Here is a 27428-nt window from a genome sequence, read left to right on the forward strand (position 1 = left end):
GGACACACCCAGAAATAATGAAATAATTTTGACCTCTGGGCACCCCTCAGCTCAGTCAAGCTGTCACACAAAATTAACTATCACATTTGCCAATCAAAGATGTTAAGTTAAACTTTTGAAAATTGGCAGAGTGCACAAATTCACAGATTCAATCTCATTAAAAGCATTTAGTTATTAAAAGCATTTAAACACTATTTGAAAGATTTTACACCTAGAAATGTTCCTACATGAGACATAAACAGCATTCTAACACAGACACCTCTAATTTGTAATAACCATAAAAAGCAAATACACATTTCAGTAAAAACTCTTTACTCAATATAAAGTTTAGTGACATGGCACACACAGTATTTGCTATTCTTATTTACAAAATAGCTTATAAGTATGAGGCAAAAACCAAGATATCCATTCCCTATGTCAACATACCATTTAATATGAATAAAAATAGAAGACTTAGAGAAATAAAAAGAATGCGTAAAAGAAGAGTATCTAGCATCTTTCTATGTCAGCACAGACTAAAAAGCAGTTTATTATAGTCACTGAGATTTGATAATGATTGAGAATATATGATCTCTCTTATGAGAAATATCTCCTCTTATGAGGAGATGAGCAGGCATTTCTTATTTGTAAATCATTGTTATACAAAAATGGACTTCATCAATATACTAAAAAGATAGTGATATTCATACACACTTGTTGGAACAACTGTATAGCTTTCTCAAAGAAAAAAAAATACTTTAATTTATACCTCACACCTTACACTAAAAGAAATTCCAAATATATCAGAGTTTAAGTCTTAAAGAAAAAAAAATCCTATGAGACAAGATGAAAAATTGTCTTATAACATGACATAAAGGCCTTTCCAACCATTTGTTCCAAATACTGAATACTTACCTACTATATGCCAGGCCTCCTGGAGCTTATATTCTAGAGATGCAGAAAAATAAATATGCTGTATAATAATTTTAAAGGTTTTAAGTGCTATGAAGAAAACAATGCATAAAGGCTGGATAAGAAGTACCTAGTTAAGGTGTTAGGGTAAGGAGTAGTTAGGCTACACTGCTATGAAAGAAGCCCAAAATTATGTTTCAAACCAGACCAAGGCTCATTTCTCTGCCACCTAACTATAAGATAAAGCAGGATCTACTTAATAAGATCATGCAGGGCCATGCTGGAAAGGCAGCTCTGTCACCCTTTGCACATGTTTCCAAATTTGTTCCAGTTACTATTTCCCACCAGAGAGAAGGGAGGAAAATCACTTGAAGGCAAGTCATTTCTTTTTAAGTAATACAAAAGTTGTATACATCACTTCCTCTGGTACACCCATATCTAGATCTAGCTGGCAAGTAAATCTGAGAAACATCATCTCTACCTAAACAGTCTCTGCTTAGCTAAATTCTAATAAAGAGGAGGAAAATGAATTTGGGGGACCACTGACAATCTATCATAGGTGTGTTACAATTTTATTGTTTTTTTAAGATTTTACTTATTTGAGAGAGAGCACAGCACGGGGAAGGAGACGGAGAAGCACACTCCCCACTGAGCAGGAAGTCCTATGCGGGACTCAGTCCCAGGACCCAGGGATCATGACCTGAGCCCAAGGCAGACTTAACCTACTGAGCCAGGTGCCCCTGTGTTACAATTGTGTGTGTGTGTGTGTGTGTGTGTGTGTGTGTGTTACAATTTTAAATAAGAAGACTCAATACAAAGTTGACATTTGAGGGCAGCCCAGGTGGCTTAGTGGTTTAGCGCCGCCTTCAGCCCAGGGCGTGATCCTGGAGACCCAGGATCGAGTCCTATGTTGTGCTCTCTGCATGGAGCCTGCTTCTCCCTCTGCCTGTGTCTCTGCCGCCCAGCCCCCCTCTGTCTCTCATGAATAAATAAAATCTTTAAAAAAAAAAAAATTGACATTTGAACAAACTTGAAAAAAGTAAGCGGGCAACTGAAGAGTCTGCCAGGGAGAGGGATCAGCACACGAAAGGCCCTGAGCTAGGAACATGCCTCACATATTTAAGGAACACCAAACAAGCCAGTGGGGCTAGAATGAAAAGTGCAGAGGCAAGTAGTGAGAGAAAAGGCCAAAAAAGATAAACAATGAGTCTAAAAGTCCATCCAGAAGGCCTAAAAAGCTGTAAATGACAGGTAAGTACAAATTCTTAAAAATAGTGTTTAAAAATTCTTATGGCAAAACAAAAGCATATTCTAAGCAAATAAGTAAAAATGCAAATTTAGGAAAAATATATGCTTTAAATTCATGTCACAAAGGGCTCATCTAATACAAAATGGGTCCTAGAAACAGATACAATAGAAGCTCCAATATGAAAATGAGGAAAGGATATGAGCAAAAACATGTTAACAACTCTAATGTCCAACAAGAGGGGAATGATTACATATAATTTGATACTGATCTATCACAGATCATAATGTAGTTTTTGGTTTTTTTAGAAGAATGAGAAAGGATGTACAAAATCAGATAGAACTCGTACACAAGGCTCATAGAAATGTAAAATGATGAAGCTGCCGAGGAAAAGATGGGCAGTTACTTGGAAAGTTAAACACACAATTATCATATGACTAGCAATTTTACTCTTAAGATACAAGCCCAAGGGAACTGCAAACGTATGTCCACCCAAAATCTTGTACACGAATGCTCAGAGCAGCATTATTCATGACGGCTAAAAAGCAGAAACAACCCAAATGTTTATCAACTTTTGAGTGGATAAACAAAATGTGGTGTACACATAAGACGGGATACTTCTGTCATGAAAAGGAATGAAGTAGGGGACTTGCTAAAATGAGGTGAACCTTAAACTCATTACGCTAAGTGAAAGAAGTCAGACCTAAAAGACCACATAGCCTAAGATTCCATTCATATGAAATGCCCCAAAAGGATAAACCCAGAGAGACAGAAAACAGATTAGCAGTTACTACAGGCCGGCCGGGGAGAGTGAGAAATGAAGAGTGGCTGCTAATAGGTACAGGGCTTCCCCACAGGGTGAAGAAGTTCTGGCATTCGACTGGAATGACAATTTCACAACTTTTGTGAATATACTAAAAACCACTTGATGATACACTTTGAAAGGGTAAATTTTGGGATATTTGAATATCCTCATAACAAAAATGAGAATGGTCTTTAAATGCTTGTGTACAGAGGCTGCCAGGATAGACTGCCGATGGAGAAAAGAAGAAAGTTCTAGACAGTGTCTATGGTCTCCCACCTTTTGTGTGAATGAAGAGATAAATAAGAATCTGTGTTCATAACTGCATCTACATTGCATGAACATTTTCAGGAAGGATATATCAGAGACTAAGAAGAGTGGTTATTTATGGAAGCAAATGGGACAGCTTGGAGAGATGAGGGACCATAGTAGGCAAGAGACTATTCATGTACTTTTTTTTTATGTGTTTGGATATTTAAACAATACGCTCTAAAATTAAATTAATCAAGAGCTAAAAATATAAGATTGTCATCAATGTTAAAATTAAACTTTTCTTGATTCAAATCTGATGATCTACTGAAATAAAAGCAAACAAAATTAAATCATGTTGTGGTGTGCCATAGAAGTCACTGATCCAAAATTAGGGGACCTAGAATCTGCTACTCAACTCTCCATTAAACTCATCCTGTTAATCTCAACAAATAACTCCTCTGAGTCTCAGTTTTCCTACTTTCAAATAAGTACATTGGGAAAGATGATCTCTAATGACCTTTCTTGCTGTAACTTTCTATAATGCTCAAAAAAAAGAAATTCAAGGCAATGTTAGGTTTCTGTGAAAACAAAATTTTAAATGTATTAATTGGCCTATCCCTATCCTAAGTTCCAAATTATCTGGGAAAAGAGCCAGACAGACAGGCCAATACTTGAAAGAAACCAAAATGCTACCATGCTGAGTGTGGTGGTTTTTAAAAGATGAAAAATGTTTCAAGCCAACAGATCTTTCTTGTTTTAATGTCCTTGTATGATCTTCAGAAGATTTTCATCACACAATCGCCAAAACAAAGTCAGCTTTAAAAAGCCAAAGTGTTGCTTTGGCTGCCATATTATCCCAAGAACTTTCCACCATCTGGGCTGGAAATGTCCTAAAACAAACTACTGTTGGAGCAAGTTATTAATTTCATGTGAAGAAAAAAAAAAAAAAAGACCGGCGTCTTGACCTTGCACTGCTCTGCTAGGGCAGAGTGGAACACTTGGATAAAGACAAAAGCCTTCATGAAATGGGTGTTAGTGTTGGCTAAGTACAAAGTCAACGAATATGGAGGAAAAAAAACATCCTCCTCTGACTTACTATTGGATAAGAAACTGGACAGTATGTAAATGGAACATAAGTTTAACAAAAACAACTGACAAGTTCAAAGGATTAAGAACAAAATTTAGAAATATCAGTGTCAACCACTGCAGAGAGTGAAAGTAAAATACAAGGAAAGACTAAAAAGTGGTAGAGTGTATTTACAGATACTGTCAATGGTGGCGGTGGCTAGTTTTCAAAGGTAACAAAATCAAAGACATGGGAATACTTCTCATTTATTAAAGTCTTATTAACAGAACAGAAAGTATCTGGAGGTTAGAAGTCAAAAAATCTAGATTCTGGTCTCAGAACTTTCGCTCATTGCCTTCATCAGCTACCTTACCTGTCAACTTCATCATACGTAAAAATCAAGGGGGTGGATCAAGTAAACTCAAATATCCACTCCATGCTCTCATGGTTTCTCAAAGAACTAGTGCTCCATATCTAACAATGCATCAAACACATGAATAAAATATAGCCATATATCTTCCTGAAATAAAGTTCAACAAACAAAATAAGTTTTAAAAAATATTCTTGGGACACCTGGGTGGCTCAGTGGTTGAGCCTTTGGCCCAGGTCATGATCCTGGAGTCCTGGGATCTAGTCCCCCATATCGGGCTCCCTGCATGGATCCTGCTTCTCCCTCTGCCTGTGTCTCTGCCTCTGTGTGTGTGTCTCTCGTGAATAAATAAAACCTTTTTTAATTAAAAATTAAAATAAATAAATTCTTAAAAATAAAAAATTAGGATGGGCTGATAAGATGGATACATAATATTCAAAAAGAGATGGATATAATAATAAAACAGATTTACCAAAATGGTTATATGAGTATCCATTGTGCAATCATGCTAGCTTAAAATGTTGCATTCATAAAACAAGAAACAATCAGAGAAAAAGAGCTCTCAGGAATTAAGAATGTTTATTAAACCTTCATCAAAAGTTAGAAATGGCTTTTGAATATATGAAGAGATGTTCAATCTCATTTGTAATGAGAAAATACACATAAGAATCACACTATGATTTCCATTTAACTCACAAAAAATATTATACAATGCTGGCAAGGCTCTGTTAAAGGATTTTGGTGAGACTATAACTGGTATAATGTCTTTAGGGTTGGTGGAAATGCAAACTGGTGTAGCCACTCTGGAAAACAGTATGTGGGGGGTTCCTAAAAAGTTAAAAATAGAACTTAGCAATTCCACTACTAAGTATTTATCTAAAGGATACAAAAATAGTGATTTGAAGGAGCACATGCATCCCAATGTTTTAGCAGCAATGTTCACAATAGCCAAAATATGGAAAGAGCCCAGAAGTCCATAAACAGATGGATAAATAAATTTAAAAAAAAAAAAAAAAAAGAGGGATCCCTGGGTGGCGCAGCGGTTTAGCGCCTGCCTTTGGCCCATGGTGCGATCCTGGAGACCCGGGATCGAATTCCACGTCGGGCTCCCGGTGCATGGAGCCTGCTTCTCCCTCTGCCTGTGTCTCTGCCTCTCTCTCTCTCTGTGACTATCATAAATAAAAAATAAAAAATAAAAAACAGATGGATAAAAAAGATGTAGTACACACACACACAATGGAATATTACTCATCAAAAAGAATGAAATCTTGACATTTGCAATGATGTGGATGCTGAGTGAAATAAGTCACTCCGAGAAAGAGAAATATCATATGATTTCACTCATATATAGAATTTAAGAAACAAAACAGATGAACACAGGGAAAGGGATGGAAAAATAAAATAAGATAAAGACAGAGAGAGAGAAGCATACCATAAGAGACTCTTAAATATGAGGAACAAACTGAGGACTGCTGGAGGGGAAGTGTGGAAGTAACTGGGTGATGGGCACTAAGGACGGTACTTGATGTAACAAGCACTGGATAAACATCAACTGATGAATCACTAAATTCTACCCCTGAAACTAATACGACACTATATGTGAACTAACCTGAATTTAAATAAAATTTTGAAAGAAAAATATAATAGTAATCTCTTAGGAGATAGGGTTTTGTTTTTTAATCAACTTTATATTTTCATTTTAAAAGGTACTCAATACCAATTCTTAAGACTTACATGATGGTTATTATCTAAATATGTATATGTAGTCTATCCCAACAATGGAATACTATTCAGTGCTACAAAGAAATGAGCTATAAAACCACAAACACAGAAGAACCTTAAATGTATACTGTTAACTAAACAAAGCCAATCTGAAAAGGCCACATGCTGTATGGTTCCAACTATATGACATTTTAGAAAAGGCAGAGCTGAGGAGGTAGTAGGAGGACAGATAGTAACTGGGGTGGGGGGGAGGGGAAAAACAGAGGAAAGAGGACTTTTAGGGCAATGAAACTACTTGTATGATACTTCAATGGTGGATACACATCATCACTCGTTTGTTAACACCTATACAATGTACAACACAACAAGAGTGAGCCCTAATGTAAAACATGACTATGGGCCATAATGATGTGTCAGTGTGGGTTCATCAACTATAACAAACGTACCACCCTGGGGCAGGGTGTTGAAGGGGGGTGAGGGTACTATACCAGTGTGCAAACAGGGTCACATGGGAATTGCCTGCACTTCCACTCAATTTTGCTGTGAACCTAAAACTGCTCTGAAATATAAACCTTACTAATTAAAAGAAAAAGAAATTTGTATTGTTTAGAAAAATATCCATAAAGGTAGGATAAGGGTAAAGATTTATATAAAGCTCCCAAACAGCTAAGAATCAAAAAAGACTGCTTCTGGGGAGGGAAGAGATAAAAAGGGTAAGACAAAGAGTATTTGTTCTCATCATAAGCCCTCTGTCTGATCTTTTTTCCAAAACCAAATACACAAATGTATTAACATTTAAAATAATTGCAGCATCAGTATCAAAGGCTAGTATTAACTATCCATATGTAATGTAATCTGGATTATATGTGAAAAGAAATTACTCATAATTTATATAACTGACAAAATATTAAAACGAAAAAATTAACTCTTTGCTGGTAGAATTAAAGTTTGCAACGACTAGTGTACTTTACCTCATGCAGACTTTGCTATCCATGTATTAATAACAGCAAAAGAAAGTAACAAATGTATTCTATACCAGTCGTGGTTTTATAAAAGTAAAAATTCCTTGAAGGCAGAGAGTCTGTGTTTTCAGGGCCACCTAAGAATCCTGCAAACTGACCTCAGGAAAGTCTCTTCCCTTTTCTCCACTTCAGTGACATTATATATAAAATGATGGAGCTAGGATAAAGGAGAGCTGAATTCCAGTTCTAAAAATCCAATGATCATCTGGCTCTAAACAGCTCATAAACAGTTTGCAAGGAGATACGCAAACATAGGTAAAATGACAGCCAGGATTCAGGATTCTGCTTTTGCTGCTGCAATCTTGCACACCTAACGTCAGGCTAGTACCTGTCCTCCTAGGCAGCCAGATGCTACAGAAACTTCCTTCAGTTCCCAGATGATTCAGCCTTGTTCTTTTGAATTGCAGACATTCCACATCCTATGCCTGCTATACTTGTTAGTGATCTCCTTTTTACTGATAAGTTTAAAATAGGAAAATTAACTCAAAACAAATCTGTTCAGTATTTTTCTTGAGTACTTAATATGTGTAGGACAATACACTTTTATAATCGTAAACCATTTTACAATTTACAAAAGCATGTTCCAGTGCATTGCTTTGGTCCTCAACACAATGCTAAACCACACAGTAGACAGAATACCAGACAGGCTCATCCCAGGATGAGGTACTCCCTCTCGCTGCTGGCCACTCTACTGCATCACAGGACAAGATGTATGGCCTGGGTGTTCCTAACTGCTACAGGAGTTGGTCTCCAAACTCAAGCACTTGAATTTCCTCATCTAAAATACTCAACAGCTGAACTAGATGATTTCAAATGTCCTTTTCAAGTAATGGTTTCTGGTCTATTACCCCTAGTTTTAAAATGGGAAACCCGAGGTGTGAGTGACATTCCCAGTTAGTAGAAGAGCCAGGATCCAAGCTCTATCTTCTGGATTCAGAACCAGAGAGGGGCTTTTGTCCTTCTACAGATATGTTCTAATTTCTTAACGATAATCAGTTACTCAATTATGAACAATCAGAGCATGTAACATAAAATCAACATTACTTGTGCTTCTGGATATATTTTGGTCAGACTTCAATAAACATGGTAAAGGTTTATATATTTTAAAAATTTTAACCAAGAGCCCCCTCTTCACGACACCAGGAATCAATTTTTTTTTTTGTGAACACTTTACAATTATATTTAATCTTTATCAAAACTCTGTAAAAGTAACTCCTATTTATTACTCCCATTTTACAGCCAGGTATCATATTCAACAGTAAATATTATCTTCTGCCTCTCCTTCAGCTTCTGGAATTTTTTTTTATAATAAATTTATTTTTTATTGGTGTTCAATTTACCAACATACAGAATAACACCCAGGGCTCATCCCGTCAAGTGCCCCCCTCAGTGCCCGTCACCCATTCACCCCCACCCCCCGACCTCCTCCCCTTCCACCACCCCTAGTTCGTTTCCCAGAGTTAGGAGTCTTCATGTTCTGTCTCCCTTTCTCATATTCCCCACACACTTCTTCTCCCTTCCCTTATATTCCCTTTCACTATTATTTATATTTCCCAAATGAATGAGAACATACAATGTTTGTCCTTCTCCGATTGACTTACTTCACTTATAATAATACCCTCCAGTTCCATCCACGTCGAAGCACATGGTGGGTATTTGTCATTTCTAATGGCTGAGGAATATTCCATTGTGTACATATACCACATCTTCTTTATCCATTCATCTTTCGATGGACACCGAGGCTCCTTCCACAGTGTGGCTATTGTGGACATTGCTGCTAGAAACATCGGGGTGCAGGTGTCCCAGCGTTTCATTGCATCTGAGTCTTTGGGGTAAATCCCCAACAATGCAATTGCTGGGTCGTAGGGCAGATCTATTTTGAACTCTTTGAGGAACCTCCACACAGTTTTCCAGAGTGGCTACACCAGTTCACATTCCCACCAACAGTGTAAGAGGGTTCCCTTTTCTCCGCATCCTCTCCAACATTTGTGGTTTCCTGCCTTGTTAATTTTCCCCATTCTCACTGGTGTGAGGTGGTATCTCATTGTGGTTTTCATTTGTATTTCCCTGATGGCAAGTGATGCAGAGCATTTTCTCATGTGCATGTTGGCCATGTCTATGTCTCCCTCTGTGAGATTTCTGTTCATGTCTTTTGCCCATTTCATGATTGGATTGATTGTTTTTTTGGTGTTGAGTTTAATAAGTTCTTTATAGATCTTGGAAACTAGCCCTTTATCTGATACTTCATTTGCAAATATCTTCTCCCATTCTGTAGGTGTCTTTTAGTTTTGTTGACTGTATCCTTTGCTGTGCAGAAGCTTCTTATCTTGGTGAAGTCCCAATAGTTCATTTTTGCTTTTGTTTCTTTTGCCTTCGTGGATGTATCTTGCAAGAAGTTACTGTGGCTGAGTTCAAAAGGGTGTTGCCTGTGTTCTCCTCTAGATTTTGACGGAATCTTGTCTCACATTTAGATCTTTCATCCATTTTGAGTTTCTCTTTGTGTCTGGTGCAAGAGAGTGGTCTAGTTTCATTCTTCTGCATGTGGATGTCCAATTTTCCCAGCACCATTTATTGAAGAGACTGTCTCTTTTCCAGTGGATAGTCTTTCCTCCTTTGTCGAATATTAGTTGACCATAAAGTTCAGGGTCCACTTCTGGGTTCTCTATTCTGTTCCATTGATCTATGTGTCTGTTTTTGTGCCAGTACCACACTGTCTTGATGACACAGCTTTGTAGTACAACCTGAAATCTGGCATTGTGATGCCCCCAGCTATGGTTTTCTTTTTTAAAATCCCCCTGGCTATTCGGGATCTTTTCTGATTCCACACAAATCTTAAAATAATTTGTTCTAACTCTCTGAAGAAAGTCCATGGTATTTTGATAGGGAATTCATTGAAAATGTAAGTTGCCCTGGGTAACATTGACATTTTCACAATATTAATTCTTCCAATCCATGAGCATGGAATATTTTTCCATCTCTTTGTGTCTTCCTCAATTTCTTTCAGAAGTGTTCTATAGTTTTTAGGGTATAGATCCTTTACCTCATTGGTTAGGTTTATTCCTAGGTATCTTATGCTTTTGGGTGCAATTGTAAATGGGATTGACTCCTTAATTTCTCTTTCTTCAGTCTCATTGTTAGTGTATAGAAATGCCACTGATTTCTGGGCACTGATTTTGTATCCTGCCACGCTACCAAATGGCTGTATGAGTTCTAGCAATCTTGGGGTGGAGGCTTTTGGGTTTTCTATGTAGAGTATCATGTCATCGGCGAAGACGGAGAGTTTAACTTCTTCTTTGCCAATATGAATGCCTTTAATGTCTTTTTGTTGTCTGATTGCTGAGGCTAGGACTTCCAGTACTATGTTGAATAGCAGTGGTGAGAGTGGACATCCCTGTCTTGTTCCTGATCTTAGGGGAAAGGCTCCCAGTGCTTCCCCATTGAGAATGATATTTGCTGTGGGCTTTTCATAGATGGCTTTCAAGATGTCGAGGAATGTTCCCTCTATCCCTACACTCTGAAGAGTTTTGATCAGGAATGGATGCTGTATTTTGTCAAATGCTTTCTCTGCATCTCATGAGAGGATCATATGGTTCTTGGTTTTCTCTTGCTGATATGATGAATCACATTGATTGTTTTATGAGTGTTGAACCAGCCTTGTGTCCCGGGAATAAATCCTACCTGGTCATGGTGAATAATTTTCTTAATGTACTGTTGGATCCTATTGGCTAGTATCTTGTTGAGAATTTTTGCATCCATGTTCATCAGGGATATGGGTCTGTAATTCTCCTTTTTGGTGGGGTCTTTGTCTGGTTTTGGAATTAAGGTGATGCTGGCCTCATAGAACGAATTTGGAAGTACTCCATCTCTTTCTATCTTTCCAAACAGCTTTAGTAGAAGAGGTATGGTTTCTTCTTTAAACGTTTGATAGAATTCCCCTGAGAAGCCATCTGGCCCTGGACTCTTGTGTCTTGGGAGGTTTTTGATGACTGCTTCAATTTCCTTCCTGGTCATTGGCCTGTTCAGGTTTTCTATTTCTTCCTGTTCCAGTTCTGGTAGTTTGTGGCTTTCCAGAAATGCGTCCATTTCTTCTAGATTGCCTAATTTATTGGCGTATAGATGTTCATAATATGTTTTTAAAATTGTTTGTATTTCCTTGGTGTTGGTAGTGATCTCTCCTTTCTCATTCATGATTTTATTAATTTGAGTCTTCTCTTTCTTCTTTTTAATAAGGCTGGCTAATAGTTTATCTATCTTATTAATTCTTTCAAAGAACCAACTCCTGGTTTTGTTGATCTGTTCCACAGTTCTTCTGGTCTTGATTTTGTTGAGTTCTGCTCGAATCTTTATTAACTCCCTTCTTCTCCTGGGTGTAGGATCTATTTGCTGTTTTTTCTGTAGCTCCTTTATGTATAAGGTTAGCTTTTGTATTTGAGTTCTTTCCAGTTTTTGAATAGATGCTTGTATTGCGATGTATTTCCCCCTTAGGACTGCTTTTGCTGCATCCCAAAGATTTTGAACAGTTGTATCTTCATTCTCATTAGTTTCCATGAATCTTTTTAATTCTTCCTTAATTTCCTGGTTCACCGTTTCATCTTTTCGCAGAATGGTCCTTAACCTCCACGTGTTTGAAGTCCTTCCAAACTTCTTGTTGTGATTTAGTTCTAATTTCAAGGCATTATGGTCTGAGAATACGCAGGGGACGATCCCAATCTTTTGGTATCGGTTCAGACCCGATTTGTGACCCAGTATGTGGTCTATTCTGGAGAAAGTTCCATGTGCACTTGAGAAGAATGTGTATTCAGTTGAGTTTGGATGTAAAGCTCTGTAGATATCTGTGAAATCCATCTGGTCCAGTGTATCATTTAAAGCTCTCGTTTCTTTGGAGATGTTGTGCTTAGAAGATCTATCGAGTATAGAAAGAGCTAGATTGAAGTCACCAAGTATAAGTATACTATTATCTAAGTATTTCTTCACTTTGGTTAATAATTGATTCAAATATTTGGCAGCTCCCACATTCGGGGCATATATATTGAGGATTGTTAAGTCCTCTTGTTGGACAGGTCCTTTAAGTATGATATAGTGTCCCTCTTCATCTCTCACTACAGTCTTCGGAGTAAATTTTAGTTTATCTGATATAAGGATGGCTACCCCTGCCTTCTTTTGAGAACCATTCGAATGGTAAATGGTTCTCCAACCTTTTATTTTCAGGTTGTAGGTGTCCTTCTGTCTAAAATGAGTCTCTTGTAGACAGCAAATAGATGGGTCCTGCTTTTTTATCCAGTCTGAAACCCTGCGCCTTTTGATGGGGTCATTAAGCCTGTTCAGGTTCAGAGTTACTATTGAGAGATATGAGTTTAGTGTCATCATGATATCTATTCAGTCCTTGTTTTTGTGGATTGTTCCACTGAACTTCTTCTTAAAGGGGAATTTTAAGAGTCCCCCTTAAAATTTCTTGCAGAGCTGGTTTGGAGGTCATATATTCTTTCAGTTCCTGCCTGTCTTGGAAGCTCTCTATCTCTCCTTCCATTTTGAATGAGAGCCTTGCTGGATAAAGTATTCTTGGTTGCATGTTCTTCTCATTTAGGACCCTGAATATATCCTGCCAGCCCTTTCTGGCCTACCAGGTCTCTGTGGAGAGGTCTGCTGTTACCCTAATACTCCTCCCCATAAAAGTCAGGGATTTCTTATCTCTTGCTGCTTTAAGGATCTTCTTTATCTTTGGAATTTGCAAGCTTAACTATTAGATGTCGAGGTGTTGAACGGTTTTTACTGATTTTAGGGGGGGATCTATTTCCTGGATCTGAATGCCTGTTTCCCTTCCCAGATTAGGAAAGTTTTCAGCTAGGATTTGTTCAAATACATATTCTGGCCCTCTGGCCCTTTCGGCGCCCTCGGGAACCCCAATTAAAAGTAAGTTCTTCTTCCTCAGGCTGTCGTTTATTTCCCTTAACCTATCTTCATGGCCTTTTGTCTCTTTTTTCCTCAGTTTCCCTGTTTGCCAACAACTTGTCTTCTATGTCACTCACTCGTTCTTCCACCTCCTTAACCCTCGTCGTTAGTACTTCTAGTTTGGATTGCATCTCATTCAATTGATTTTTAATTTCTGCCTGATTAGATCTAAATTCTGCAGTCATGAAGTCTCTCGAGTCCTTTATGCTTTTTTCTAGAGCCACCAGTAGCTGTATAATAGTGCTTCTGAATTGGCTTTCTGACAATGAATTGTAATCCAGATTTTGTAACTCTGTGGGAGAGAGGACTGTTTCTGATTCTTTCTTTTGAGGTGAGGTTTTCCTTCTAGTCATTTTGCTCAGTGCAGAGTAGCCAAAAACAAGTTGTATTGGGAAAAGGAGAAAAAAAGAGGAGAGAAAGAAGGAAAGAAAAGAGAAAAAAAAGAAAAAAGGAAGAAAAACAGAGAAGAAAAAGAGAAAGAAAGGAAAAAAAAGGGTCGGGGAAGCAAACCGAAATCAAAAAGCAAAAAACAAAACAAAACAAAACAAAACAAAACAAAACAAAACAAAAAACACAAAAAACCACGGGGGAGTATCTTCTGATTCTGTATACTTTAAGTCCCTTGACTTCCCCTGGAACTTGTCCGTCTAGCTGGTGTTCTGGGGGAGGGGCCTGCTGTGCTGATTTTCAGGTGTTAGCACTTGGGGGAGCTGCTCTGCCCCCTGTCTGGTGTAGGGCTCAGTGGGGTTGTTTACCCCGTGAGGCCGCAGGAGGAACAACCACAGTGGCGGGGCCAGCTCTGCAGCCCTGGAGTCAGCTCCCGCAGTAGCTCCGGAGCTCTCCGTCTGCAGGGCCTGGAGGCTCCGGGGCGGGGCCGCTGATCTGCTCAGCTCGGGGCAGGAGCTTCCTTGCTGTCCTGGGCCCTCCCGGCCTCTGCCTGTCCCGGGGGAGGCCGGATCCTGGGCTGTGTCCCCGGCGCCCTGTGCTCCGGGGCCTGCACTGTTGGATTCGCGCTCCCGCCCCGCAGCCCCCTCCGTGGAGCCGCCCCCGAGCCCCTCCGAGCTGCTCCGGGTCCCGCCGAGCGCGCCGCAGCCCTTAGGGAGCTCGGCCGTGGGGTGTGGGGCTCTCCCCGGGGCGCAGGTGTCTGCTAGTGTCCCCGGGAGCCCGAGGGCATCCCCGCCCTCCTGGGTCCTGCTCCAACTCCCTGCGAGCCCCTTTCCGCCCGGGAAGGTTGGTGCAGCTCCTGCTCCTCCGGGACGGGGCTGTCCTGTCCTGGGGACACTCGCCCCCGCCTCAGCCCGGCTCCTCGCGGGTCCCCTACTCCTTGGAGGCCTTTTGTTTCTTTATTTCTTTTTCCCCCCGTCTTCCTACCTTGATAGAAGCATAAACTCTTCTCACTATAGCATTCCAGCTGTTCTCTCTTTAAATCTCTTTAAATCTCAGGCCAAATTCATAGATTTTCAGGGTGATTTGAAGGTTATCTAGGTAATTTGGTGGGGACAGGTGATTTGGGGACCCTACTCTTCCGCCATCTTGCCCCAGCTTCCAGGAATCAATTTTCAAACTAAAAAGCTACTGTGAACTTAACAGAGAATGATCTATCTATTCTCTATTAAGTCTTGGCATATGGAAACACTATTACCTTTAATTCACCTCAAATAGCACACTGATTCAACTAGAAACCTACAAGAGGGGATCCCTGGGTGGCGCAGCGGTTTGGCGCCTGCCTCAGGGCGCGATCCTGGAGACCCTGGATCGAATCCCACGTCGGGCTCCCAGTGCATGGAGCCTGCTTCTCCCTCTGCCTGTGTCTCTGCCTCTCTCTCTCTCTCTCTGTGACTATCATAAATTAAAAAAAAAAAAAAAAAAGAAACCTACAAGAGATATTTCCATCACAGCACCTACGTAGGTGCTGACCTGCTTTGGCTGCCCACACTGCTGAAGCTGCGTGTAGAGGAGGGCTTAGGTCTCCACACGCAGGGCTCCAGAAAGGCCCCTTCCCAAAAGTTCAGCCCTTCACTATCAACCTGGGTCCCTCCCATTCCCTCACTCTCCTCCATCAACTGCTCAGGGCTTTTCACATTCTTCAGCCACCTGCTCACGGTTAGCACCAAAAGTTTTCAATGTTCAAATTTTCTACAGTAAAAAAAAAAAAAAAAGAAAAAAAATTCTACAGTATAACATCGAAGCCAATATCATTAGTTTATGGGTTGAATAAATATGCATTTCCTAGCATTTTATTACATTTCAGAAACCCTATGGACAAAGCATATCTCATAAATAAGATTCTTAATCGGTTCCATTCCTACCCAAATACTTCTAGAATGGATTTTTAGAGAAAAAAGTTCTAAAAATATTTCTTTTACAGCTTAATAGAGAACTCTAAACATAAACCGTTAGTCCTTCTAAAGTTTAAATCTCTGGGACGCCCGGGTGGCTCAGTGGTTGAGCATCTGCCTTCAGCTCAGGTCATGATCCCGGGGTCCTGGGATTAAGTCCCACATGGGGCGCCCTACATGCAGCCTGCTTCTCCCTCTGCCTGTGACTCTGCCTCTCTCCGTGTGTCTCATGAATAAATAAAATCTTTAAAAATAAATAGAATAAAATTCAAATCTCTGCCCCACCAAACAACACAATTTGTCCATCCCTTATCTCTAATCTCCCACAACCCCTCTACTCTAATCAAACCAATGCACTTGTGATTCTTCAGATACGTTATTTATACCCAAAAGTTCCAGACCTGGCTCCTCTCTGGCTCTTCAATGACCAAGCCACTGCTAATCACTCCTAGCTCCAAGCAACTGTAGCACCTAGCAACCGTTCCTCCTCCTGGGCTATCTTTCTATGTATCTGTTCATCTCTAAGCTCTTCAGAAGTCACACCTTTCTTTGTCCAGGACCTAGGATGTTAGAGACAATAGTATATTCCCAATATTCATTTTTGAAAATGAACCTAATGAAAGAGAATTTACTTTACTGTGAAGGGATAATGTGAGGACTGATGAGATATAAAGCTGACTGCCCCTAAACTATATGGTCCCATACCCCTCAGCATTTATAACTACCAATTCCTTAAATATTGTCAGATGTTCATTCTCAGTGTTTGTTTCTACAGCCTCTTTCTACTTTGACTATATATAAGACACCTATATTTTATAATACAATATTTTATAATACAATATACGACTGCAAAGGGCTTTGAGCCACTACATTTGCAATGGAATGTGTCATATAGACCAGATGATGACAGACAAAATGCATTAAGTACACTGAACAAGTTGTGCCCCTATTCTCTTACTCACTCAACAGATATTTGTTGAGAGTCTACTATGTGCCAGGCTAGCCCGAATACTACGGATGACAGCAGTGAGCAAAACAAACACAGGCACAAGAACAGTCCTTGTTTTCATGGAGCTTGCCTTCTAATGTTATTTGAGAAACACAAGCAAGAGAAATAACAGATAATACGGAAAGCAGTGGTAAATGTAAAAACAAAGGTGTGAGAATGAGAGGGGTGTTATGTTAGGGTGGACCTTCTAAGAAGCAGACCTCCTCTGAGCAGAAGGAAGCATGAAAGTCAGGACATGAGCCATGCAGACATCTAAAGGGAGATATTCAAGGCAGAAGAAGAAGAGAGGGCAAAGGCCCTTGATACAGGAGTGGGTTGGTATGTTCCAAATTAGCAGGGACACCTGTGTCCTCTGTACTAGAGAGGTAGACAAAGTCACACTGCACAAATACACACATCCAGAAAAAGGCAGTGAAGGCAATCAATTAAGAATATCTCAGCCTTATCAATACATAACTTATTAAAAAAAAAAAGATAAGCATTCTGAGGCACCCAAGTGGCTCAGGTGGTTGGGCATCCAACTCTTGGTTTCATCTCAAATGGTGATCTCAGGGTTATGAGATGAAGCCCCATGTCAGGCTCAGTGCAGAGTCTGGTTGAGATTTTCTCTCCCTCTCCCATTCATATTCTCTCTCTCTCTCCCCTCCCCCCAAAAATAAAGAAAAACATTCTTATTAAACTATAACAACAACAAAAAAAACTATAACTAAAAAATCTGCAAATGAGGGCCAGGCTGAGAACTAAAGGATTGAGTTCACAGGTTGATAAGAAGAACATATAAATGGATCTCAGAGACTGTATGTTGGCCTGGGGCCAGTGGAATGGCTCACTCCGAGCAGACCTCACAAGGACTTGTCTGGAGCAGTGGCACCAGAGAAAGGGCTAGGATCTAAGGCTAACAGAAGCATCATCACATGAAGGTAAGAGTGACAGCTTTCATAAAAACACCACCAAAAACACATAAAAAGACAAGAAATCCAATTCAACCGTAACACTGTGAGAACTGATCCACTGTTGCAAATTCTAAGTGTTGCATTTTGAACTCTGGCACGCCAAATCATGTTCTTCATATTGCACTAGTAGTGTCTTGAGAAAAATACCTTCATCTTAAACTTTATTCCTTCCCATGCACTTCCTTGAGGCCAAGGTATATAACAAAGACAGGCTTTTACTTTTGGCAGACTTATTTCAGTTCTAGTGGGATCAGCCCAATATACACTGAAAAACATCGTCATGAGCCTGTGAATGACTTCATCTTTATTTCAAATATATAAATGCTGAGAGGTATGGAGTTAAGAAAGGATGTCTGGAAGATGTACGTTTTAATCAGACTTTGAAGTATCTCAGAATTATCATTTTATCAAAACACCCAACCTGTCTTAGAAGCAGTATCAACTAACTACTTAAAAGTCAAGCTCTATTACAAGTGAATTCCTACAACTTCTGGGAGTTTATCTAAACTACTGCAGTTCACCATTTTCTCTTAATAATAAAGTATCACTTAAAAACAGTTTATAGATCTCTAAATATCTATCTGTGCTCTTGGTAATCACTTGCTTTCAATATTAATAGAATGATTTCACAGTCTCGTAAGAAATGTTTAAGTGAGTTTTGACTACCCCTCAATGGCCACTAACACCAAACTCCTCTCGCTGCACACCTGCCGACGTTAAATGTGACAAGTCTACAGTGAGACTGGTGATGGTGAGGTATGAGAGCATCCCTACTTTTCAAGTTAATATTCCCCCTTAAGTCAGAAGCTGACCTACAAACCTGCACTATGGTTATAGTAGATGAAACACTTAAGTAGTAGTTTGGTTTCACATGGAAACTGTTACCAAGACAAACCTTCTTGTAGGATGGAGTTCCAAGAACATTAAATCATAAGAAATTGTTTCAGCAGCTGGTTAAAGCTGAGTGTACATAATACAAGACATCTGGTTGTCTGTGCATTTTCAGTTCATTTAAAAAGTATAAACACATTAAAACACTGAAATGTTTGATATATTACAACACTGTCTGCTTGCTCCTCAAGAGTGTTTAAGTGACTGATCTATTCATTGTATTCAAGCCTTATTTACCAGCTAACGAGATTCACTACTTCTATTCCCCTTAACTTCACCAAGACATTTTATTAACAAAGGAGGTGGAAAAAAACCAATGTACTCACTAAGGCTATACACTAAATCGCTAGTATTTAGTAATAACATAAACATAATAGAGATGGAACTATTTTTAAAATTAAGAACACATGAAGTATTGCACATACAATGACAAGTAAATAGTAAACAATCTATGTGTTCCCCTTCCCACATTTGGCCACATGTAACAGAAACCTGACCACGGTGGCTTAACCAAAATAAGTGTTTATTTTTTTCACTTAAGAAGAAATCCAAAGATACGCCATCTTGGGCTGGGTAATGGTTCCCCGGTATCATTAATAGTCCCTGCTCCTGGGACACTATTCCCTGCATGTGGCACTCATTATCATAGTTTCAAGATGGCCCCAGCACTGCCTCCACATCCCAGGAAGGAAGAGAAGGGCAACAAGCAAAAAAACCGAAGGTACAAGCTCTGCAACCTCATGACTTCTGCTTACATTGCATTGGCCCAAACCATGTCGTGGGGCCACATCTAGTTCCTGAGGTGCCTGAAAACTAAGCTGGGCACACACTGGTCCCCAGACAACACTGGAGATGTTGGAGCACCTGAGTGCCTCAGCTGGTTTAAGCGTCTGCCTTCAGCTCAGGTCATGATCAAAGGGTCCTGGGATCGAGCCGCATGTTGGGGGGTTGGGGGGGAGGTGTCCCCTGCTCAGTGCTTCTCCTTCTCAGAGGGAGTTTCTAAATCTAGACTATAGTCCCAGATGCTGCAGCTATGCACAGCAGAGGCCAGGAGCCTGTTTTCTCATGAATACCTGGTCCTTCCTTTTTGGGCCACAGGCAAATAGCACGCATACAGTGATATCCTTGTGTTAACTGAGGTTCTGTAAGGATCAATCTTAAGCTTTTCTTCTTGATTCAAAAAAGAATTCCTTTAGAGGTGCCTCACTAGCTTGGTCAGTAGAGCATGTGACTCTTGATCTCGGGATTATTAAATGTGACCCCCACGTTGGGTGTAGGTTACTTAAAAATACAATCTTTTAAAATAATAATAATAAGTCCTTTAAAATATACATTCTCACTGGAGTGATATCACCCCCAAGAGAGTGAAAATTGATTCTTCAGGGACGAAAACCTTCATAGATATTATAATGCTCTGTGTCCCTCCAAAGGGCCACAAAGTACACAAAGAGACATAGGTGTTATCTGAGGCATTCAAATTTGATTAGTGGGGAGAAGCAATTACAAACATGTCTAAAAAGGCTCCAGAGAGACAATTAAAAAAAAAAAGTTAAGAGTAACATCTTTAAAAGGAACATTTTATACCATATAGGAACTGCGTTCAGCTGGAATGACAGAAATCCAGTTACAGGAAACAAACAGGATATGTTTTTCTCACATGAGAAGTCTGCCAAGGGGGCACTGGGGTGGCGAATGAAAGTGGGGTGAAAGTGGCGAGGCGGCACTCACTGGCAGTTAATGACTTTGGTTCAGCAGCTCAATGATATCAAAGCAGAATTTTCCGTGGGTCTCTGGGCTCATGGTGCAAGAAAGACACACAACTGACACTATCTTGTCCACATTCCAGACAGCAGGAAAGAAGGCTGTCAAGAACAGAAAGATACACCTCCTTTCTTGAGAAGGTTTACCCACAAGTTTTACTGGAGGATGTTCCCCTACATCTCAGGTAACCACACCTAACTTGAAAAAAGGCTAGAAAGGGAAACCTCATCTCTCCAAAAGTGGTCAGAAATCAGGAAGGAATGGGACGCCTGGGTGGCTCAGTGGTTTAGCGGCTGCCTTTGGCCCAGGGCGTCAACCCAGAGTCCCAGGATCAAGCCCCATATCAGGCTCCCTGCATGGAGCCTGCTTCTCCCTCTGCCTGTATCTCTGCCTCTCTCTCTCTCTCTCTCTCTCTGAGTCTCTCATGAATAAATAAAATCTTTAAAAAAAAAAAAAAAAAAAAAGGAAATCAGGAAAGAAGGAAGGAGAGAATCCTGGGTGGTTAATGAGTTGCCTCCACCACATATTAAAGGATTAGATTCTCTTGCACCCTGTTTACAGAGATCTGTAAGATACCACTATCTTAATTAATAAGAGATTAATTCTGTGGCTATCATTTGTTCAATATTCCTAAAGAGTTTGATTAATATCCCCTTATAAAATTCTTGTTCTGATAACACATAGTCAGAGTATAAATATTATTAGGCCAAAGATACAGAATGACTCCATGGATGGACACAGAAATATACACATAAAAACACTACACCAGGAGCCACAAATCCTTCGATGTGATCAATTACCATACTCAATATACAAAGAAGATAAATCCTGGCTTGGCCAGAACTTACAGGAGCGGAATATCAGTGATTAACTGCATCAAACAACAGAGCAATTCTTCCAAAAGATCTTCAGAGTCAGAACCTGGTAAGACACATTAAGAATTTTTTAAGAAAATATGAAATAGAATAGAGCTTTTTAGAATTAGAAGCTCAGTCTTCATTCCTAATGAGAATAACAAGTTATTATTACACAAATTCAGACACTAAAGTTGACCTCAAATAAAATCCAAACCAAGGAATTTTGAACATTAGCTATTACATAACTTTTAATGTGTCAAAGTCTTTTATGGTTCTTGTAGGCCAGAAGTTTTCAAATCTCTTCTATACTGTGTTTTTTCAAATGAAATTTTATAATGAAGTGAAATATATAAAATAGACCCCCAAAAATCAAGTTGTTCTTGCTGCTTTATTTGAATCAATAGAACACCTGTACCTCTTTCCCTCAGCAAATACCCGATCAAATGCTGGGTCTCCCTGATGAGCCTCAAAGCACCTTTTCTGAACTTGTAGGGCCCTACAGATCACAGCCTGAAACCCACTAAGAGGGTTTCCACGTCTTTGCAAATAAAGAGCCAAAGGTAAAATGGCTTTTCCCAAATCACAGACTAAGTGGTAATGGCAGGATGAAAATTACCATGCTAGTGGAAATGCTCCCCTATCCCAAACTGCTCTAAGTGACTGTCTAATTTCCAAAGCCAACCAACAGCTTGTGTGACTAATGGCTCTAGACACTACTAACACCAATTCCTTCATAAAATTCACTCTCCCCTCAGGTTCTCCAAAACCTTGTCTCCAATCTACTCGTTCTGCTCATTCCCAGGATCTGCCTCCCCAGAATTGCTTTCAACTGTTGGTGCTTTCCCTAGAATTCCACCATTGCCTTTCTCCTCTTCCCACTCCCTATGTCCTTCATCAATCACTACTGGTGATTCCTACAGCGACAGTTTTCCTCTTGGCCTTTCCACTGAACTCCTTATCTTTCTATCCAATTGCCTACTAGCCATCTCCATGTAGATGCATCACTAGCACCACAAACTCCACGTGTTCAAAACAGAACCCATCTTTGCCACTTATTGCTTCTTTCTGCTTCCTTTACTGCATCAAGAATCCAGGGCCCGGGGGATCCCTGGGTGGCTCAGCGATTTAGTGCCTGCCTGGAGTCCCAGAATCAAGGCCCACCTCGGGCTCCCTGCATGGAGCCTGCTTCTCCCTCTGCCTGTGTCTCTGCGCACCCCCCCTCTGTCTTTCATGAAAAAATAAATAAAATCTTTAAAAAAAAAAAATCCAGGGTCCAAGCCCCAACTACTCTTTCCTATGCTTTTTTAACCAAGCCCTGGGTCCACTCGATTGCATAGCCTACCTCTCTGATGTTCCCACTTTTCCACACTCCCCGTCAGGCTTCTGTTATTTCATCATGTCAGTTCAGTTAAGCTTACTAAATTATAACTCACTCCTGAACTTCTTTCAGCCTTCCTAACTAGTATTCCTACCTCCAATCGTACTCCTCTCCAACCCAAACTCCAGACCACTGCCAAATGAAGCTAACTAAACTCCCTCCTTTCCTCTCCTGGCTTACAGCTCTGCAACCACTTTAAGCTGAAAACTAGTTATCAGAAAAAACTAGGTACCAAAAAAAAAAAATTTCAGCATGCTAGACGCTCCAAAACACAGGCCCCATACCCCGTTCTACCATAATCTCCCCCATCACTCACAATTTCTATTCCAACAGTCCCGGGCAACCTGCTACATGCCATCTCATGACTCCTCAATGACATTCCCTCTGCCGAGAATGCCCTCCAAAACAAAAACCTGACTTTTTAAAAAGCTAATGTTTAACCACCTAATTATCCTCAGTATTCCTCTCCTCCATAAAACCCAACTCTCGGGATCCCTGGGTGGCGCAGTTTAGCGTCTGCCTTTGGCCCAGGGCGCGATCCTGGAGACCCAGGATCGAATCCCATGTCGGGCTCCTGGTGCATGGAGCCTGCTTCTCCCTCTGCCTGCCTCTGCCTCTCTCTCTCTCTCTCTCTCTCTCTGTGACTATCATAAATAAATAAAAATTAAAAAAAAAAAACCAACTCTCTTGCTTCACTCTGAATAAAAATAATCATCTATAAACATCTTGCCTTGTAGATGTCTTTCACTGTTACCTTGGTTACATTACACCATAATTTCAGTCTATACGTAGGCAGGCCTCTATGAGACTCTATATTTCTTTTTTTAAAGTAGGCTTGGGATCCCTGGGTGGCGCAGCGGTTTGGCACCTGCCTTTGGCCCAGGGCGCGATCCTGGAGACCCGGGATCGAATCCCACATCGGGCTCCCGGTGCATGGAGCCTGCTTCTCCCTCTGCCTATGTCTCTGCCTCTCCCTCTCTCTCTCTGTGACTATCATAAATAAATAAAAATTTTTTTAAAAAAATTTAAAAAAAATAATAAAAATAAAGTAGGCTTGCCCAGTGTGGAGCCCAACACGGGGCTTGAACTCATGACCCTGAGATCAAGACCTGAGTTGAGATCAAGAGTCGGATGCTGGGCAGCCCAGGTGGCTCAGCAGTTTAGTGCCGCCTTCAGCTCAGGGCGTGATCCTGGAGACCCGGGATCGAGTCCTACATCGGGCTCCCTGCATGGAGCCTACTTCTCCCTCTGCCTGTGTCTCTGCCTCTCTCTCTCTCTCTCTCTCTCTCTCTCTCTCTCTCAGGAATAAATAAAATCTTTACTTTAAAAAAAAAAAAAAAGAGTCGGATGCTAACCCAGGTGCCCCTGAACTCTGTCCTCTTTGAGGATGATGACTGACAAAGAGCTTAACACTAACACATAACCTACACTCAAAACAGGTTTGCCAAACCAAACCTAGGATCTAGTACGAATCTAGTGGTTATTTCCGAAGCATCAAAGTACTTGAAATCTCAAAGTTTAGCAATTCTTTTTTCCTACACCACAGTATCACCTGGTATTCAGAAATTATGAAAAATTCCTTCCTGCCTTGCCATAGCCAGAACTGGCACAGTAACCCTCTGGGAGTTGAGTGCAGTGCTTGAAGAGAATACTGAATCACACTGAAAATGCCCACCAATGCTACAAAGAAAACATGGCAAGAACCAACTTCATTAGCTATATTAAATCTCACTCTAGAAATGCCAGGCTTAGCTCAAACCATGAAGAAAGTAAAATTTAGAAATAAGTAACACTGGTCTCTGAGTCTGCACAATAAAAAGTCTATATAACTAAAATCCTTCTCATTGCCAAAGCCATCCGACATAACCCAAGTGAGTCGATAACCTACTCCAAGCTGATCTGTTGGCATATAATATACAATTCATACAAGCTTGCTGAAATGTCACCCCTTGGCTCATCCCAGAGAACACAGTGACCCAGACCCAAGTAAGGACATTTAAAAACATTCCTTGATTCCCTAAAGAAAATTCCAGACCATATCAGCAAGCCACTTTAAGGTATACCCCTGTCCAGCCAAGAAATCAGAAGATTTTTAATTAAGTGAGGGAACAAATGCTAAGGAACCACAGATGGCTGGATATTTTTCTAAGGGGATGTAAACACATCTCACCCTCAAATCTTAGCGCAGTGAAGAAGATTCTGGATTCTATTCCATGTGACATCTAAATCATGACTTGCACCAAGATTACAGCTTAAGTCAATCAAGGAGTATGTCCACAACTTTGTTATCAACTTAATAAATGATAAATACATTTCATAGAAGTGAAATGTGCTATTTCAAGGCCAAAAATTTTTTTTAAAGATTTTTATTTATTTATTCATGAGAGACAGAGAGAGAGAGAGAGAGAGAGAGAGAGAAAGGCAGAGACGCAGGCAGAGGAAGAAGCAGGCTCCATGCAGGGAGCCTGATGTGGGACTCAATCCCGGGTCTCCAGGATCAGGCCCTGGGCTGAAGGCAGTGCCAAACCACTGAGCCACCCGGGCTGCCCTCAAGGCCAAAATTCTAACAAATGACAAAAATAAGCAATTTCTAGTTGAAATCTCAGACAACTTCTATTTACTAAAACAAAACATCCTTAGTATAAGAATACCATATTCTTATTTCTGGGACTAATCTAAAAGCAAGTAGTGTGTATCAATCGAAGAGTGACAAGATTTGATTGCTCACCAGGTCTGACATTAAGCAAGTCATTCATACTGCATTCTTTTCCAAGCAATGTTTGTATCATTCAGCTTTCATTTGAGGCCAAATATCTTCTTTAGTGCCAATAAAAACAAGTAAACATAAACTCACCTGCCAAAAATTATAGTAACACTCATGCATTTCTCACAGGAAAGAGAATCTGAAAAGTCCTTGCAATCTTTGGGTCAGTGACACAGTAAACTGAAGATCTTTGAGCAAAGGACTTTGAAGAGATTCAGTATGTTTATTACGAAGTTTTAAACTCAGAGTTTTTCTCTCTTAAAGAGTTTTTTTTTTTAAGGTGTTATTTACTTATTCGAGAGAGAGAGAGAGAGAGAGAGACACGCAGAGACACACACAGAGGGAGAAGCAGGCTCCCTGTGGGAAGCCCGATGCGGGACTCGATCCCAGGACTCCAAGATCACGCCCTGAGCCCAAGGCAGATGCTCAAGACACTGAGCCACCCAGACGTCCCAGTCAAAGAGTTTTAAATTGCCTCTTATAGCTCCAAACATGCTTATATTTTCAATGTTAGCTTCTCTGAGATAATATTCATAGCTAACATTTACTGAGTACTCTCCCCTTTGAGAGGCACTGTTGCCAAGCATTTCACTCTTTATGTCATATTAATCCTGACAATAACTCTTAAGGAGTAGGTATGATCATCACCATCATATTACAGATAAAGAAATCAAGGCTCAAAGAGGTCAGTTTACTTACAGTAAGTGGCACAAACTAGATCTGAATCCAAATCCAGACTCATTAAAGAGACAAAAACCAAGGCATCCCAGGTGGCTCAGCGGTTTAGCGCCACCTTCAGCCGAGGGCATGATCCTGGAGACTAGGGATCGAGTCACACATCGGGCATCCTGCATGGAGCCTGCTTCTCCCTCTGCCTGTGTCTCTGCCTCTCTCTCTGTCTCTCTCAGGAATAAATAAATAAAATCTTAAAAAAAAAAAATGAATCTCCCCCCAAAATATATTTTTAAAAAAACCCTCAAACTATTTTTAAAAACTCATTTCTATACAAAGTTGAACAAATCCAGTCAGTCAACCCATGTTTCACTGAAGACTCTAAACACAAGCCCCTGGTAAATGAATACTATAAACCATCTGAGGGAAGACATACAAAACACTCTGTATTAGTTTACACATCCAGGTGACATGTTATGCATTCATCAACACATACTGCAAGTCTTGGATTTAAATATCCAATTTAGAAATAACCTCGAAGCAATTAATAAATATAAACTGTTATTATGAGTATTATGTACAACGAGGTCACTGAAATCTCACCCCTCTATCTGGGGTTCCCCTGCTTTAAAGCCCTGAGCCCACCTCTCTGGTCCCTGTGAGCGACACCAGGGGAAGCAGATGAAAGACCAGACGATATACATGGTCCCTTACGACTCCAGTCATCTACACAATGAAACAGCCGTCCAGCACCCACTGACACCATGCGCTAAAACACCACATTCTCCCTAGGGAGGGAACCAGAGTAGAACAAGACACTGTTATCATCCAATACCTTCCACTAGAGTAGGAAGGGAAGGGGAGAGAAGGAGAAAAGAATAATGAAAAAAGCACTCACTCAAGGAAGAGGGAAAAAATAGCATTGGTGGAAAACAAAGCAGCCAGAAAAAAGAAACATATGGGTCATTTAAATCAGGTAACATGGAAATATTACAACACAGAGAGCTCATTGTTTACTTTTCACGCACAAAGTCAAGCTGTTGGTTTCTAAATGCTGCTCCACCATGCCAAACACAAGTACTAAAAACATAATCAAGTAACGACTGAGCTGTATTCCAAAAACAGGTTCCCCTAGGGCCTAAAAAGTTCAGAGAAAAAATGACTTCCTTAACATGGAAGACACATAGGCTCAATTGTATTTACTATAAATTTATATTCGGAAACCATGGTAGAGACTGTAATTAGCAGTTCAATTGTGAAACTAGTATTGGAATTATTCTACAGTATTAAAAATCATTTAAACTTCTAAGGAGCAAAACTGAATATGCATCTATAAAATAATCATAAATTAAGGAAAAGCAGATGGACTCTTTCCTAAAATGAAAATTGATCTACATTTTAATGCATTACAATATAAGACTGTGTCTCACATATTCCAATAAAATCACAGTAATTCTGGCTGTCTGCTATTAAGAAATGTTTCT

General features: G+C 40.1%; 1 protein-coding gene across 4 annotated transcripts in view; it reads right to left on the reverse strand.

Annotated features, from left to right (window-relative positions):
* Window positions 1–27428, reverse strand: part of DYM (dymeclin) — a 341383-nt gene that overhangs the window by 244346 nt on the left and 69609 nt on the right. For all 4 annotated transcript variants that reach the window (XM_077899788.1, XM_077899791.1, XM_077899790.1 and 1 more), the window contains one exon: window positions 21122–21194. In XM_077899788.1, the coding sequence (XP_077755914.1) occupies window positions 21122–21194 (73 nt within the window). The remainder of the gene's footprint in view (window positions 1–21121; window positions 21195–27428) is intronic.

The sequence above is a fragment of the Canis aureus genome, chromosome 6, assembly GCF_053574225.1.
Source record: "Canis aureus isolate CA01 chromosome 6, VMU_Caureus_v.1.0, whole genome shotgun sequence".
In the NCBI taxonomy this organism is placed as follows: domain Eukaryota; kingdom Metazoa; phylum Chordata; class Mammalia; order Carnivora; family Canidae; genus Canis; species Canis aureus.